We start from the raw sequence: 11389 nt of genomic DNA, 5'->3' as shown, positions 1-11389 counted from the left end.
CAGTGACCTCATGTGATAGAGTAGAACTATGCCATAGGGTATTTTTGGCTGTAATCTTTACAAGAGCAAAAGGCCAGGTCTTTTCTCCCATGGAGACTCTGGGTGGGTTTGAACTGCCAACTTTTTGGTTAGCAGCCAAGTGCTTAAACATTTTTCTTTTTGTCAACAAGGCTACTAGGTTAGAAGACCCTGAAAATACACAGTGGCCCCAACAATTAACTTAAACATAGCAACCATTCCGAAGACGGTACAGGACCAGGCAATGTTTTGTTTTGTTGTACTTGGGTCACCATGAGTCAGAGCCAACTTCAGAGCAACTAACAACAAGGAGAGATTTAAATTTCCAGGAAGAAATAGAAAAAAGGAATACCATCCACTGCCATTGAACGGATTTAGACTCATAGCAACCCCATAGGACAAAGTAGAACTGCCCCATGCGGTTTTCAAGGCTGCAAATCTATAAAGAAGCAGACTTCCTCATCTTTCAAACTGCCAACCTTTTGGTTAGCAACCAAACGCTTTAACCACTCTGCAATCAGAGATCCTGAATAAGGGAATACCGGTAGTGGTTAAGAACAGCATTTTGCGTTTAGTTCTATCTGGGTAGGAATGTTGGTTTTAACATTTTACTAGCTCTGAGGCCTTGGGGAAATCATTTACCATATGTGAACTTCAGTTCTCCCTTCTGTAAAATGGAAGTAACAGTTAACTCGTAAAAATCTGGCAGATACTATACGTATAGCAATTAGCACAGAGCCTGGAACATATGAGTACTCATACGTTGCTACTTTAATTAATGATTTTAATCTTCACCTTCACGTCCCCAGCGCTTCTTACAATGCCCAGCACACAGCCCACGATGCATATTATATATATAAATGTTGTTATGTGCCCTCGAGTCGGACCGACTCATAGTGACCCCTCCTTGGGTTTCCGAGGGGGTATCACTAAGGAAGTAGATTGCCCAACCTTCCTTCCCAGGAGTGGCTGGTGGGTTTGAACTGCCAGCTTTCTGGTTAGCAGTCAAGTGCCTTAGGCACTATGCTACCAGAGCTCCTATATATATAAATATATATGTAAAATGTATATATTTATATGAATATATATTATGGGGGAAGGTATGCGGACAGGTGCTCTGTCTCGGAAAGAAAAGGCACACCTACCCTAACTCGATGGCAAATAACAATAACAACCCTAACGTTGGTGCTGGGTCTGAAAATTAATCTTAGGTGGGGCACCCAGGCCAGAAATGGCAAAATTCAATTGTCCATGCAGTGTTCTCAAAACCGTGATAAGGCTTTAATCCAAACAGCCTAAACTCCTCGCGCACGCGTTGACCGGAAGGAGCGGCCTGCGAGCGGCCTAATCGATCGACTTCATCGAAGATCGTCTGCTCAGTTCTGGCTGCGGGAGCTGCCCTAGTTCTCGCAAAGTTTCAGCCCCGGCGCCTGAGGAATAAACTACGAGGCAGAGGCGTGCCCAGCTGGAGAGAGGAGGAGCGTGAGGCCACGGCACGCATAGTTCCCAGAAAGCTGTGCGCGCCTCTCGCTTCCTACGGGATCTGCTTAGCGGGCACGTGAACGAGGCTCTGCAGACTGGCTATGGCGCTTCACGTCCCCAAGGCCCCGGGCTTTGCCCAGATGCTCAAGGAAGGAGCGAAAGTAAGAGATGGGGGAAGGTGGTGGGGTGGGAGAGTTACCATGGGGCTGCGATAATCTCAGCGAAGAAGGGCCTACTAACGGGCCCGACGTCCTCCCCAGGCGCTGCGGACGGAGAAGAAGATTCCAGAAAGGAGGGAGTGCTCAGTTGGGCCCGGCGGCCGAGCCTGGCGGGCATTTCAGTTGTTCCTTCAAGCAAAGTGCGGTGGACTGAGGGCAGAGGCGGCGGGTGAGGGTCAAGACCGTAGGATTTGCGTTCATTTCCTACCTGGGCGAGAGCAGAGCCAGTCCTTCGTGCACTTTTCTCCATCCGTAGAATGGGGCTGATTAAGTTCTTCACTTTTAAGGGTATTGTGAGGGTGAAATCGAATAACGTAGGTGAAGCAAATTTGGGTGTGTGAAGCCGATTCATGCTTAGTGCTTGCCATAGTGTTCAAGATTATAGGATGGGAAGGGATGGGGAGAACGAGCGAAGAGCACGGTAACAAAGCTAATGCGCTCCATATGAGAAACGGAGGGCTCCCCCATTTAGTTTCTCACTCGCAGAAGCAGGAGTTGGAGTAAGACAAACACTATTAGCAATCCAATTGGGTTCTGGTCCCAACTTCTGTTGGCAAGTTTGATGTAAAATTTAGCTCTGTAGGTGTTGCATTCCTCTTTAAATTCAGAAGATTGGACCAAAAGATGGTGCCTTTGCGTCCTAACTATCTGATTTACCTGTGTAACCCACATGGTAACTGACACTTGTAAATATTTTGTTTCATGGCCAATTCTTGAACAATCAGATGGTGGTGGTCTGTTACTTGTTCCCAAAATTGTTTGTGCTTAATTGAAGAGATAGATAGGTTGAATTTAAGGTTTTATGGGAGGTAGAGGGGACACTAACAGTTTAAGGAAGCTAGGTTCTTAGTATTTTCAGGATATGCTTTGAGGATATCTTGGGTACACTAAATGTCAGTGTATAGGGTAAATCTTGAGAAAATATTATTGCAGAAATGGGCATTGGCCTTTTCCCTTTTAAAAAAAAAAAAAAGCCTTAAGATGAAAACTTCATTAACTTAGATTTGGAAAGTTGATTTATATCACAAAGCATTATTTAAATGTGATAAGAAAATAAATAATTACTACTGTAGAAGAGAATGACAGGAATTAAAAAAAAAAAAAAAAAAAGTCTTCCCTAAAAAGAGAAGAATACAGGATAAGTAAAACAAATAAGAAAGCTTAGTGCTGAGTTGACAGAATGAAACAGCCAGGACCAGAAAAGGAAAATGTTCACTCAAGCACTGGACGGAGACCCAGAGAATGAAATGAATTTGACCTGTTTACAAAAAAAGCAGTAAGGATAATGGGGCTGGAGCTTACTAAGCGAAGACAAGAATGGTAAAACATGAATTTAGAGGAGCTAGCTATAGGTAGGGGTAGGAGCTCTGGTAGCATAGTGCCTAAGGCACTTGACTGTTAACCAGAAGGCTGGCAGTTCTAACCCACCAGCCACTCCTCGGAAGGAAGGTTGGGCAATCCTACTTCTGTAGTGATACTGCCTCGGAAACCCAAGGAGGGGTCGCTATGAGTCGGGGCCGAATCGACGGCAAATAACAACAACAACATAGGTAGGGGTAGGAGCTCTGGTAGCATAGTGCCTAAGGCACTTGACTGCTAACCAGAAGGCTGGGTTCAAACCCACGAGCCACTCCTCAGAAGGAAAGTTGGGCAATCTATTTCTGTAGTGATACCGGTCACCGTGCGTTGGGTACGACTCGATGGCACATAACAACAACATAAGCAGGGGTCTGTCTGATTATATTGGGTCTTGTAGCTCTAAAAGGGCATTTGTACTTTATTCTAAGAATGATGGGAAACCGTTGAAGGTCTTAAACTGATTTACGATAGAAAATCGGTTTTTCCTTGGAATGAGGGTGGGGGAAAAAGTAAGAGTGAAAGCCACATCATACTAAATGCTGCTAAAGGAGTCCATTTCCTTTTGCTGAAGAAACTTTCTCAAGTAGTAGTTATTAAGCCTTTGTTATTAATGAGTCACATTTCCTTTTATGAATATTTTGAAAATTGTGCCTCATACTCTAGAACGGTATAGTCCAGAACTTTTGTAGTGATGGAAATGTTCTATATTTGCGCCAGTACTCTTTGCTGTTATGTTCCATCGAGTCAGCTCTGACTCATAGTGACCCCTCCTTGGGTTTCCGAGGCCCAACCCTCCTTCCGAGGAGTGGCTGGTGGGTTTGAACCTCTAGTCTTCTAGTTAGCAGTCGAGTGCCTTAGGCAGTGTGCTACCAGTGCTCCTTTTAGTCATTAGCACTTGCATGGTGACTAGTACAATTGAAGAACTGGGTTGGATGTTTTGTTTGTTTGTTTTCCCCTTAAAATAGCCACATGTGATTAATGGCTACTGTATTGGACAGCTGTGGAAAAAATGCTCATGTATAGGAGGCTCATTGAAACTTATCTGAGGCCCCAGATTAATTAATTCTAGCTCTGAAAATCAGTATGTACATATTAGAGTTGTGTTGCAGTTCCAAAAAACCGAAGTTTGTGTACTTCAGTCCTTAACTGTTTGGGGGACAGCCGTTTCCATTTGTTTTATAAGTAAGAATTGCTGATGAACACAGAAGTGCTGGCTGAAAAACCTAGGCTCTTAACACAATAAGAAAAACGTTTATTATACCAAATTTCAACTTTCATTTAGAAGATACTAACTGAAAAAGCATTTTACCTGAAATGTTTTCTCATGTGTTCTCTGATCAATCTCGGCACACTTTCCGGTACTACCTTGAAAAAAAAATTAATAGGCCTTATGGGGGGGATGTTGTTTAACTTTTTATTGTGATTTGAGTTAAATTTTGAGAGTCAGTTGGTTTTCTTTTCAACTGTTGATACACATTTTGTTTTGTCACATTGATTGTAGTCCCTACAGTATAACAGAATTCTTCCCACCTCTTCCTTGTATATTCCCATTCCCAATCCTCCTTTCCTATCCCTTCCTGCCTTCTGAGCTTTATCCCTAGGCATATGCTATCCTTTTGATATCGAATGGTTTGATGTTCTAGGGAGTTTGTAACTCCATTGTTACTGTTCACCTTATAGGTCTGTCTGTTGTTTGGCTAAAAGTTGAGCCACAGGGGTGAGTTCAGTTCCAGGCTTGAAGTGTGCCTAAATCTGAGATTCCACCAGTCTCTGTCAGGCCAGTAAACCTGATTTTTTTTTTTAATGATTTTAAGTTTCGTACCACATTTTTCTCCCATTTTACCAGGACCTTCTCTTGTGATGTCATTCAAAGCAGTGGTAGCCTGACACCATCTAGTTTTTCAAGTCTCGGGATTCATTAGTCCTTTGGACTAATTGTTTTCATGCATCTTTGATTTTCTTCACTCTTCTTGCTTCGAATGAGAAGAGACCAATAGTTGCACCATAGATGTAGGCTCTGTATTTTGATGTATAAGTAGATATTAACCAAAACCAAACTCACTGCCGTCCAGTTGGATCTGACTCATAGCGACCCAAGGAGGGGTATACCCAAGGCAGCATCACTATGGAAGTAGATTACCTGACCTTCCTTCCAAAGAGTGGCTGGTGTGTTTGAACTGCTAGCCTTCTGGTTGCAGTCAGATGTCGTGCTTTATTCATTCAACTAGTGAGCAAATTTATGGCTCACTTATGAATACCAACCACTGTGCTTTACATACAGAAATCTGATTATCTCAACAAATCCTGTAAAGTAGATACTATTACCCTTATATTACAGAGGGGAAAAATGTCAGGTAAAGTGTAGTTAATTAACAGGAAAATTAAGATTTTTAGCCAGCCAGTCATACCCCAAACCCCATGTGTCAAATTCCTAAGCCACTATTACAAGCAAAATATGTAACAACATCTGTTGTATTTAAAAATTTTTGTGTTTCACTCTCCTGTCTAATCAGAAGTGTTGTTTTACAGCATTTTTCAGGATTAGAAGAGGCTGTATACAGAAACATTCAGGCTTGCAAGGAACTTGCCCAAACTACTCGTACAGCATATGGACCAAATGGTAATTTCTAGATGCTTTGGAATCAAAATGTGACTTTTTGTCCCACTGAGATAATACCTACTATTCATCATGACAAACTCAGCAGTTCTTTTAACTAAAATGGCATTGTACTTTGTTTTAATTTTTATTGTGATTTGGGTGAAAGTTTTCAGAGCAAATTCACTTTCCATACAGCAGTTCACATACATTTTGTTTCATGGCATTGGCTATAATTTCCCACAGTGCAACAGCTCCCCTCCCACTTCCTTTCCATAGTCAGCTTTTCCCTGTATCCTTCCCTCCCTGCACTTCTGGCCCCCAATTTGTCTCCCTGTTCATACACAACCCTTCTATTCATCCATGATTGATCTCTCCAAGGACTCTATCTACCTGATGTAAATGTTCAGCTCTTATGTCAGTCTTTTGTTTGGCTGGAAGCCAGAGGAGTGGGAACATTCCAGACCTGAAGGGCAGCTAGGGGCTATAGTCTCAGAGGTTCTGTCAGGCTCTATCAAACCAGCAAACATGGTCTTTTTTTTTTTTTTAATGATTTTGAGTTTGTTCCACATTGTTCTCTCACTCTATCCAGGATCTCCTACAGAGATCCCCCTCTGAGTGGTTGACAGTGTTAGCCAGGCACCATCTAGTTCTTCTGGTCTCATAGTCGTAGGCTGAGGATCGCATGGTATACCAGTCTCTTGGACTAATTGTTTCCACATGTGTTTGGTTTTCTTCATTCTTCATTGCTCTGGATGATGAGAGACCCATTGTTGCATCTCGATGGTTGCTTGCAAGCTTTTAAGATCCTAGTCACTACTCTCCAAAGTAGGATGTGGAACAATATTTTGTGTAGTATGTTATGCCAATTGAGCTTGATGTCCCCTGCGACTATGGTCCCGAGCCCACAGGTCTAGCTACTCACTCCTCTGGGCAGCTGGCTGTGGCCAAGAAGTGACTACAACCTTGCCCATTGTCAGCTCTGCTATATACCTGGAAATTCTTACAGAACATACAAATACACTTGTAGAAACATTGTCTGACAACCCTATACATGGTCTTGGGCACCACCCCTACCCCCCATGTAATAGTTCAGTCTGTCCACAGGTAGATCAATGTTTGCCTTCTCTGACAACACAGTACTGTATGTGCAGAAGGGTTCATCTTTGTTGTCTGTATCTCCCATGCGCACTCTCTATCTTCCTCTTACTCAATGTTGATCACTCACATTTGGTACATTTAAAATAGCATTATACTTTAAAATTTTGTCTTCCTCTTGCCTCCTATCACCAACTGAATTAATTGATAGTTATAGAATAAATACACTTTTAAGTAGATCTTGTAGGCTTTATATGCGTTTATATAGTTTCTGTTTATTGAGCACTTGGCTTCTTGCCAAGCATGTTGCAAATTAAAAATACAAGTTAAGTATTTTAAGGTAGAGTTCTAAGTCTCTCCCGGACTTTGAAAGGACAAAATACTTGTTTTTAAAGGGAAGTCAGCAAAAATGTAAGATTTGTCATCCCCCCAGTTTTAAAGTCTGAATACATTTTAGGGTTTTTGACTAGGTTTTCATGGGTATTTGACTAATAATGGATTTCTTTTTTAACTATTCTTTTTGAGGAATGAACAAAATGGTTATCAACCACCTGGAGAAGTTGTTTGTAACAAATGATGCCGCAACTATTCTAAGAGAACTAGAAGTAAGTTAAAAAAGAGTTGATACAATGGAACATTAAGTACATTTTAACAGAGAAGAAGAAATCTTCTATTTCAGATAAGATAAACAGGACTACAGTGAAACCTGTAAGAGCTGGGACTGCCTTGTTTTTCTGGGTCTTGTAAGTTTTTCATCTTTGATAGAGCACTGTGTTAGCACTTTTCTATCACTTGTTTTAGTGGGAAATATTTGAGTTTTCTTTTTGTGACAGGTTTCCAGCTTTCACAGATTTTACTGTGTAACTAATTTTTTCCAATTTGAAAATTTATACAGATTTTCTTAATTATATAGAGTTCTCTTCACATTTAACATTGGGACTCAAAAAAAAAATCTTAAGTTACTAATTTATAAAGAGATTGATTGTGATAAATGTATGTGTGCTAGTAATGAGATCTAATGGATCCTGTTGCCTCATTTTATGGATTGATAGTGATGTGAATTATTGCATATACAGAAGTAGCTGGTACTTAAAATAACAGCTTTTTTAAAAGTCAAACCATTTGTTTGACTTTGTAAAAATAAAAACAGTTGATGAAATACGGCTTTCTGGAGATTCAGATTTGAATTTGTTAGAGTCTGTAGAATGGGTATCATCAGCATTACCAGGAAGGTCTGGCAGCTGAACACACATGCCATTCCTCATCTAGCTATGTTCAGCCTTAGAGAGTTTTTTGGAAGTTTAACCCTTAAACCATCAGAACTTAATCCTTATTTAAATGAAACTTTAGGTACATTAATATTTCTCTAACCTTTTAAATAGCAACATACCTTTAAAAAAGATAATTGAACAAAATTTAACATTTTGTAGTGAGACTTGTGAATGTTAATGTTATACACAGTGATAGTATAATGGAAATGCTGTCTTCATACTAAAGAAAACCACATTATCAACTTCATAGGTTTTTTGTTTATTGTTAAGAGAAATATATATATTTTTTTTTCTTAAAGCATGAACGATTTCCCTTAACGTGTTGTTATATGCCGTCGAGTCGGCCCCGACTCATAGCGACCCCTCCTTGGGTTTCCGAGGCAGTATCACTACGGAAGTAGAATTGCCCAACCTTCCTTCCGAGGAGTGGCTGGTGGGTTTGAACCACCAGCCTTCTGGTTAGCAGTCAAGTGCCTTAAGCACTATGCTACCAGAGCTCCTTCCCTTAACATACACATAGTAAAATAAAAATTGAGACTTCTGATCAAGGAAAGCATTCAAATGAATAACTTCATTCTCCTATAACCCTTTTTTTTTTTTTTTAATGCCTGGATTTATTGGTTGAAGTTACTTTAAGTTAATGAGATATCATGTGCTCAACCCTATGTAAAGATGACTGACCGTCAAAAGAAGAGTGCCCTTAAGTTCTCATTGATAGTGATTCATTTGTGTAGATAGGCCCAAAGGGAATTACATGTTTTTTTTCCCTTGTGATTATACTATAAGTGAGTGTACAGCAGTGGGATTAGATGGAGTTACCTGGCCCACAAGAAATTGGAAGTCTTCATTTAACAAGAAATGAAAATGAATAGCTTTGTATTAAGGATATAATGTTTCAACTTGATAATTGCAATTCAAACTTCTTCTACCAGGTACAACATCCAGCTGCAAAAATGATTGTAATGGCTTCTCACATGCAAGAGCAGGAGGTTGGAGATGGCACAAACTTTGTTCTGGTATTTGCTGGTGCTCTTCTGGAATTAGCTGAAGAGCTTCTGAGAATTGGCCTGTCAGTTTCAGAGGTGAATGTTTATTTAATAACTTAGTCCTATTTAATTTTTGTTTATTTGTACCTACTGCTTTAAATTTAAATGAAAATTACTGTCATAGTGATAGTTAATAACTGGCTGAGTTTACTCTTCCCAAGCATGCTCTTGTAGTGCATATATTTGACATTCATTGTCTCATTTTAGCCTCAGAGTCCTGTGAGTGAGGCCTTTTAAGATAAATTGTTTTATATTACATGAAGAAAGTGAGATGTAAGGTTTAAAAAAAGAAAATCTTACCCAAGACTTTTTAGCTAGTAAGTGGTAGAATTAGTATTCAAATTCAAGCTGTCTTCAAAGCCCACATGTTTAACTAGTAGGCTCTGCCATAAAGGATTTTGGGGTGGTGGAGCATGCTTTATCATTTTATAATGAAAATAACTATTTCTTTTCAAGAAGAACAGTTCCTTTATCCACGTTTTTGTTCTTTACATTTGAGGTCATAGAAGGTTATGAAATAGCCTGTAAAAAAGCCCATGAGATTCTTCCTGATTTGGTATGTTGTTCTGCAAAAAATCTTCGAGATGTTGATGAAGTATCATCTCTTCTGCATACTTCAATCATGAGTAAACAGTATGGTAATGAAGGGTTTCTGGCCAAGCTTATTGCTCAGGCATGTGGTAAGTAAATGTCAGTAAATTAAAAGGTCTCAGATAAAAATGTCTGTGTTTGGTCCCTTCCCAAAGTCCATTTTGATATGTCTTATTTTTTCAACAGTATCTATTTTTCCTGATTCTGGCCATTTCAATGTTGATAACATCAGAGTTTGTAAAATTCTGGTAAGTTAAGAAAATGTGTATCATCATCTAGATAAGTTATTTTTCTTTGCAAAAGAATATTTGTGTTATCTAACCTAAATGTTATCTCATGTTTTGGTATTTCTATATGAAAATACCATTATCTTTTAAATTTGAAAGGACATTGACATTATCACATGGTGAAATCATTTTTCATGACAGTTTACAGGTTGAGAATGATTTATAAACAAATACTCTTTTTCTATTTTTACAAGGCAATTTTGAATGAGATGGAAATTGTCCTGTTGCTGATGATAAAAACTCACATTTGAATGTTATTATTAACATAAGAGTATATTTATGTGCTTGATAAGGTAAAATACATAAGAGGAATATTTCATATTGGCATTCTGATTGTTAATACAGTTGAGTTTGGCTCATATAAATTCGTGTGAGAAAAAGAAATACACACATGCATACGTGTATATGTTTGTTGTTGTTACGTGCTGTCAAGTCGGACCCGACTCACAGCGACCCCTCCTTGGGTTTCTGAGGCAATATCACTATGGAAGTAGATTGCCCCATCTTCCTTCCAAGGAGTGGCTGGTGGGTTTGAACCACCAGCCTTCTGGTTAGCAGTCAAGTACTTTAGGCACTACGCTACCAGAGCTTCCACGTGTATATGTAGTGCTAAGTTAAATCTGTACACATAGACCAATACCTAGTGTTGTGCCTGCTGTGTTAGAACTAAGTTTATACTTTGTGAATGAGGGAATGAATGGCTTAGAACATTGTTCTTTACCTTTAGTTCTTCTGAATACACTGAGAGGCCTCCCCTCCATAACAGTTGTCATTCCTGTGATGGTTCCTGCCTTGAGCAGTATAAGTGCTGTGCTTTTCTCCCAGAGTCAGTGCCTTGATATTTTATTTTAGTAAAGGATGTTTTTGGTATGTGTAGACTCAACAACTTAGCCCTAAAGATATTTTTATGAGATCACTGACAATTTTGGTATTTACCTCCTTAGGGCTCTGGTGTCTATTCCTCATCAGTATTGCATGGCATGGTTTTTAAGAAGGAAACTGAAGGTGATGTAACATCTGTCAAAGAGGCAAAAATAGCCGTGTATTCTTGTCCTTTTGATGGCATGATAACAGAAACTAAGGTATGTAGACTTCAGAACCTTAAAAGTAAAAATTTGTGATTGTCCTTTCCCAATTAATGTTTATGATTGTAAAGTTTTGAGGTAGAGTTTGCTTTTATCCAGTGAATACTGCATAATTACTGAAAACTGCTGGATTATTTTTTTAAAATCAGGTTTACAGTCTATGAATTTCTAAGTTCACAAAAATACTAAACTTGAAAAAATACAGTGGTAATATTGCTGCCATGATACCAGTATACTAACATACTACTTTGATTTTAACCAGAGCCAATACATTGAACGAACTGAAGTGCACAGTTAGGAGTACCTATAGTGTGCTCTTCATGACAAGTATTATTTTT

At 39.3% G+C, this 11389-nt stretch overlaps 1 protein-coding gene across 1 annotated transcript in view; it reads left to right on the top strand.

The window, feature by feature from the left end:
• Positions 1–1601: 1601 nt before the first annotated feature.
• CCT8 (chaperonin containing TCP1 subunit 8) overlaps positions 1602–11389 on the top strand; it is an 18425-nt gene continuing 8637 nt past the window's right edge. Inside the window, exons 1-7 of the mRNA XM_007943513.2 lie at positions 1602–1661; positions 5607–5697; positions 7297–7376; positions 8975–9124; positions 9588–9768; positions 9866–9927; positions 10911–11048. Of these exons, the coding sequence (XP_007941704.1) occupies positions 1602–1661; positions 5607–5697; positions 7297–7376; positions 8975–9124; positions 9588–9768; positions 9866–9927; positions 10911–11048 (762 nt within the window). The remainder of the gene's footprint in view (positions 1662–5606; positions 5698–7296; positions 7377–8974; positions 9125–9587; positions 9769–9865; positions 9928–10910; positions 11049–11389) is intronic.

Source organism: Orycteropus afer, unplaced genomic scaffold (assembly GCF_000298275.1).
Source record: "Orycteropus afer afer isolate SDZICR_OR568_19922 unplaced genomic scaffold, OryAfe1.0 scaffold00108, whole genome shotgun sequence".
Taxonomy (NCBI): Eukaryota; Metazoa; Chordata; class Mammalia; order Tubulidentata; family Orycteropodidae; genus Orycteropus; species Orycteropus afer.
The sequence above is the reverse complement of the archived record's forward strand: the minus strand, read 5'-3'. Positions and strand labels throughout refer to the sequence as shown.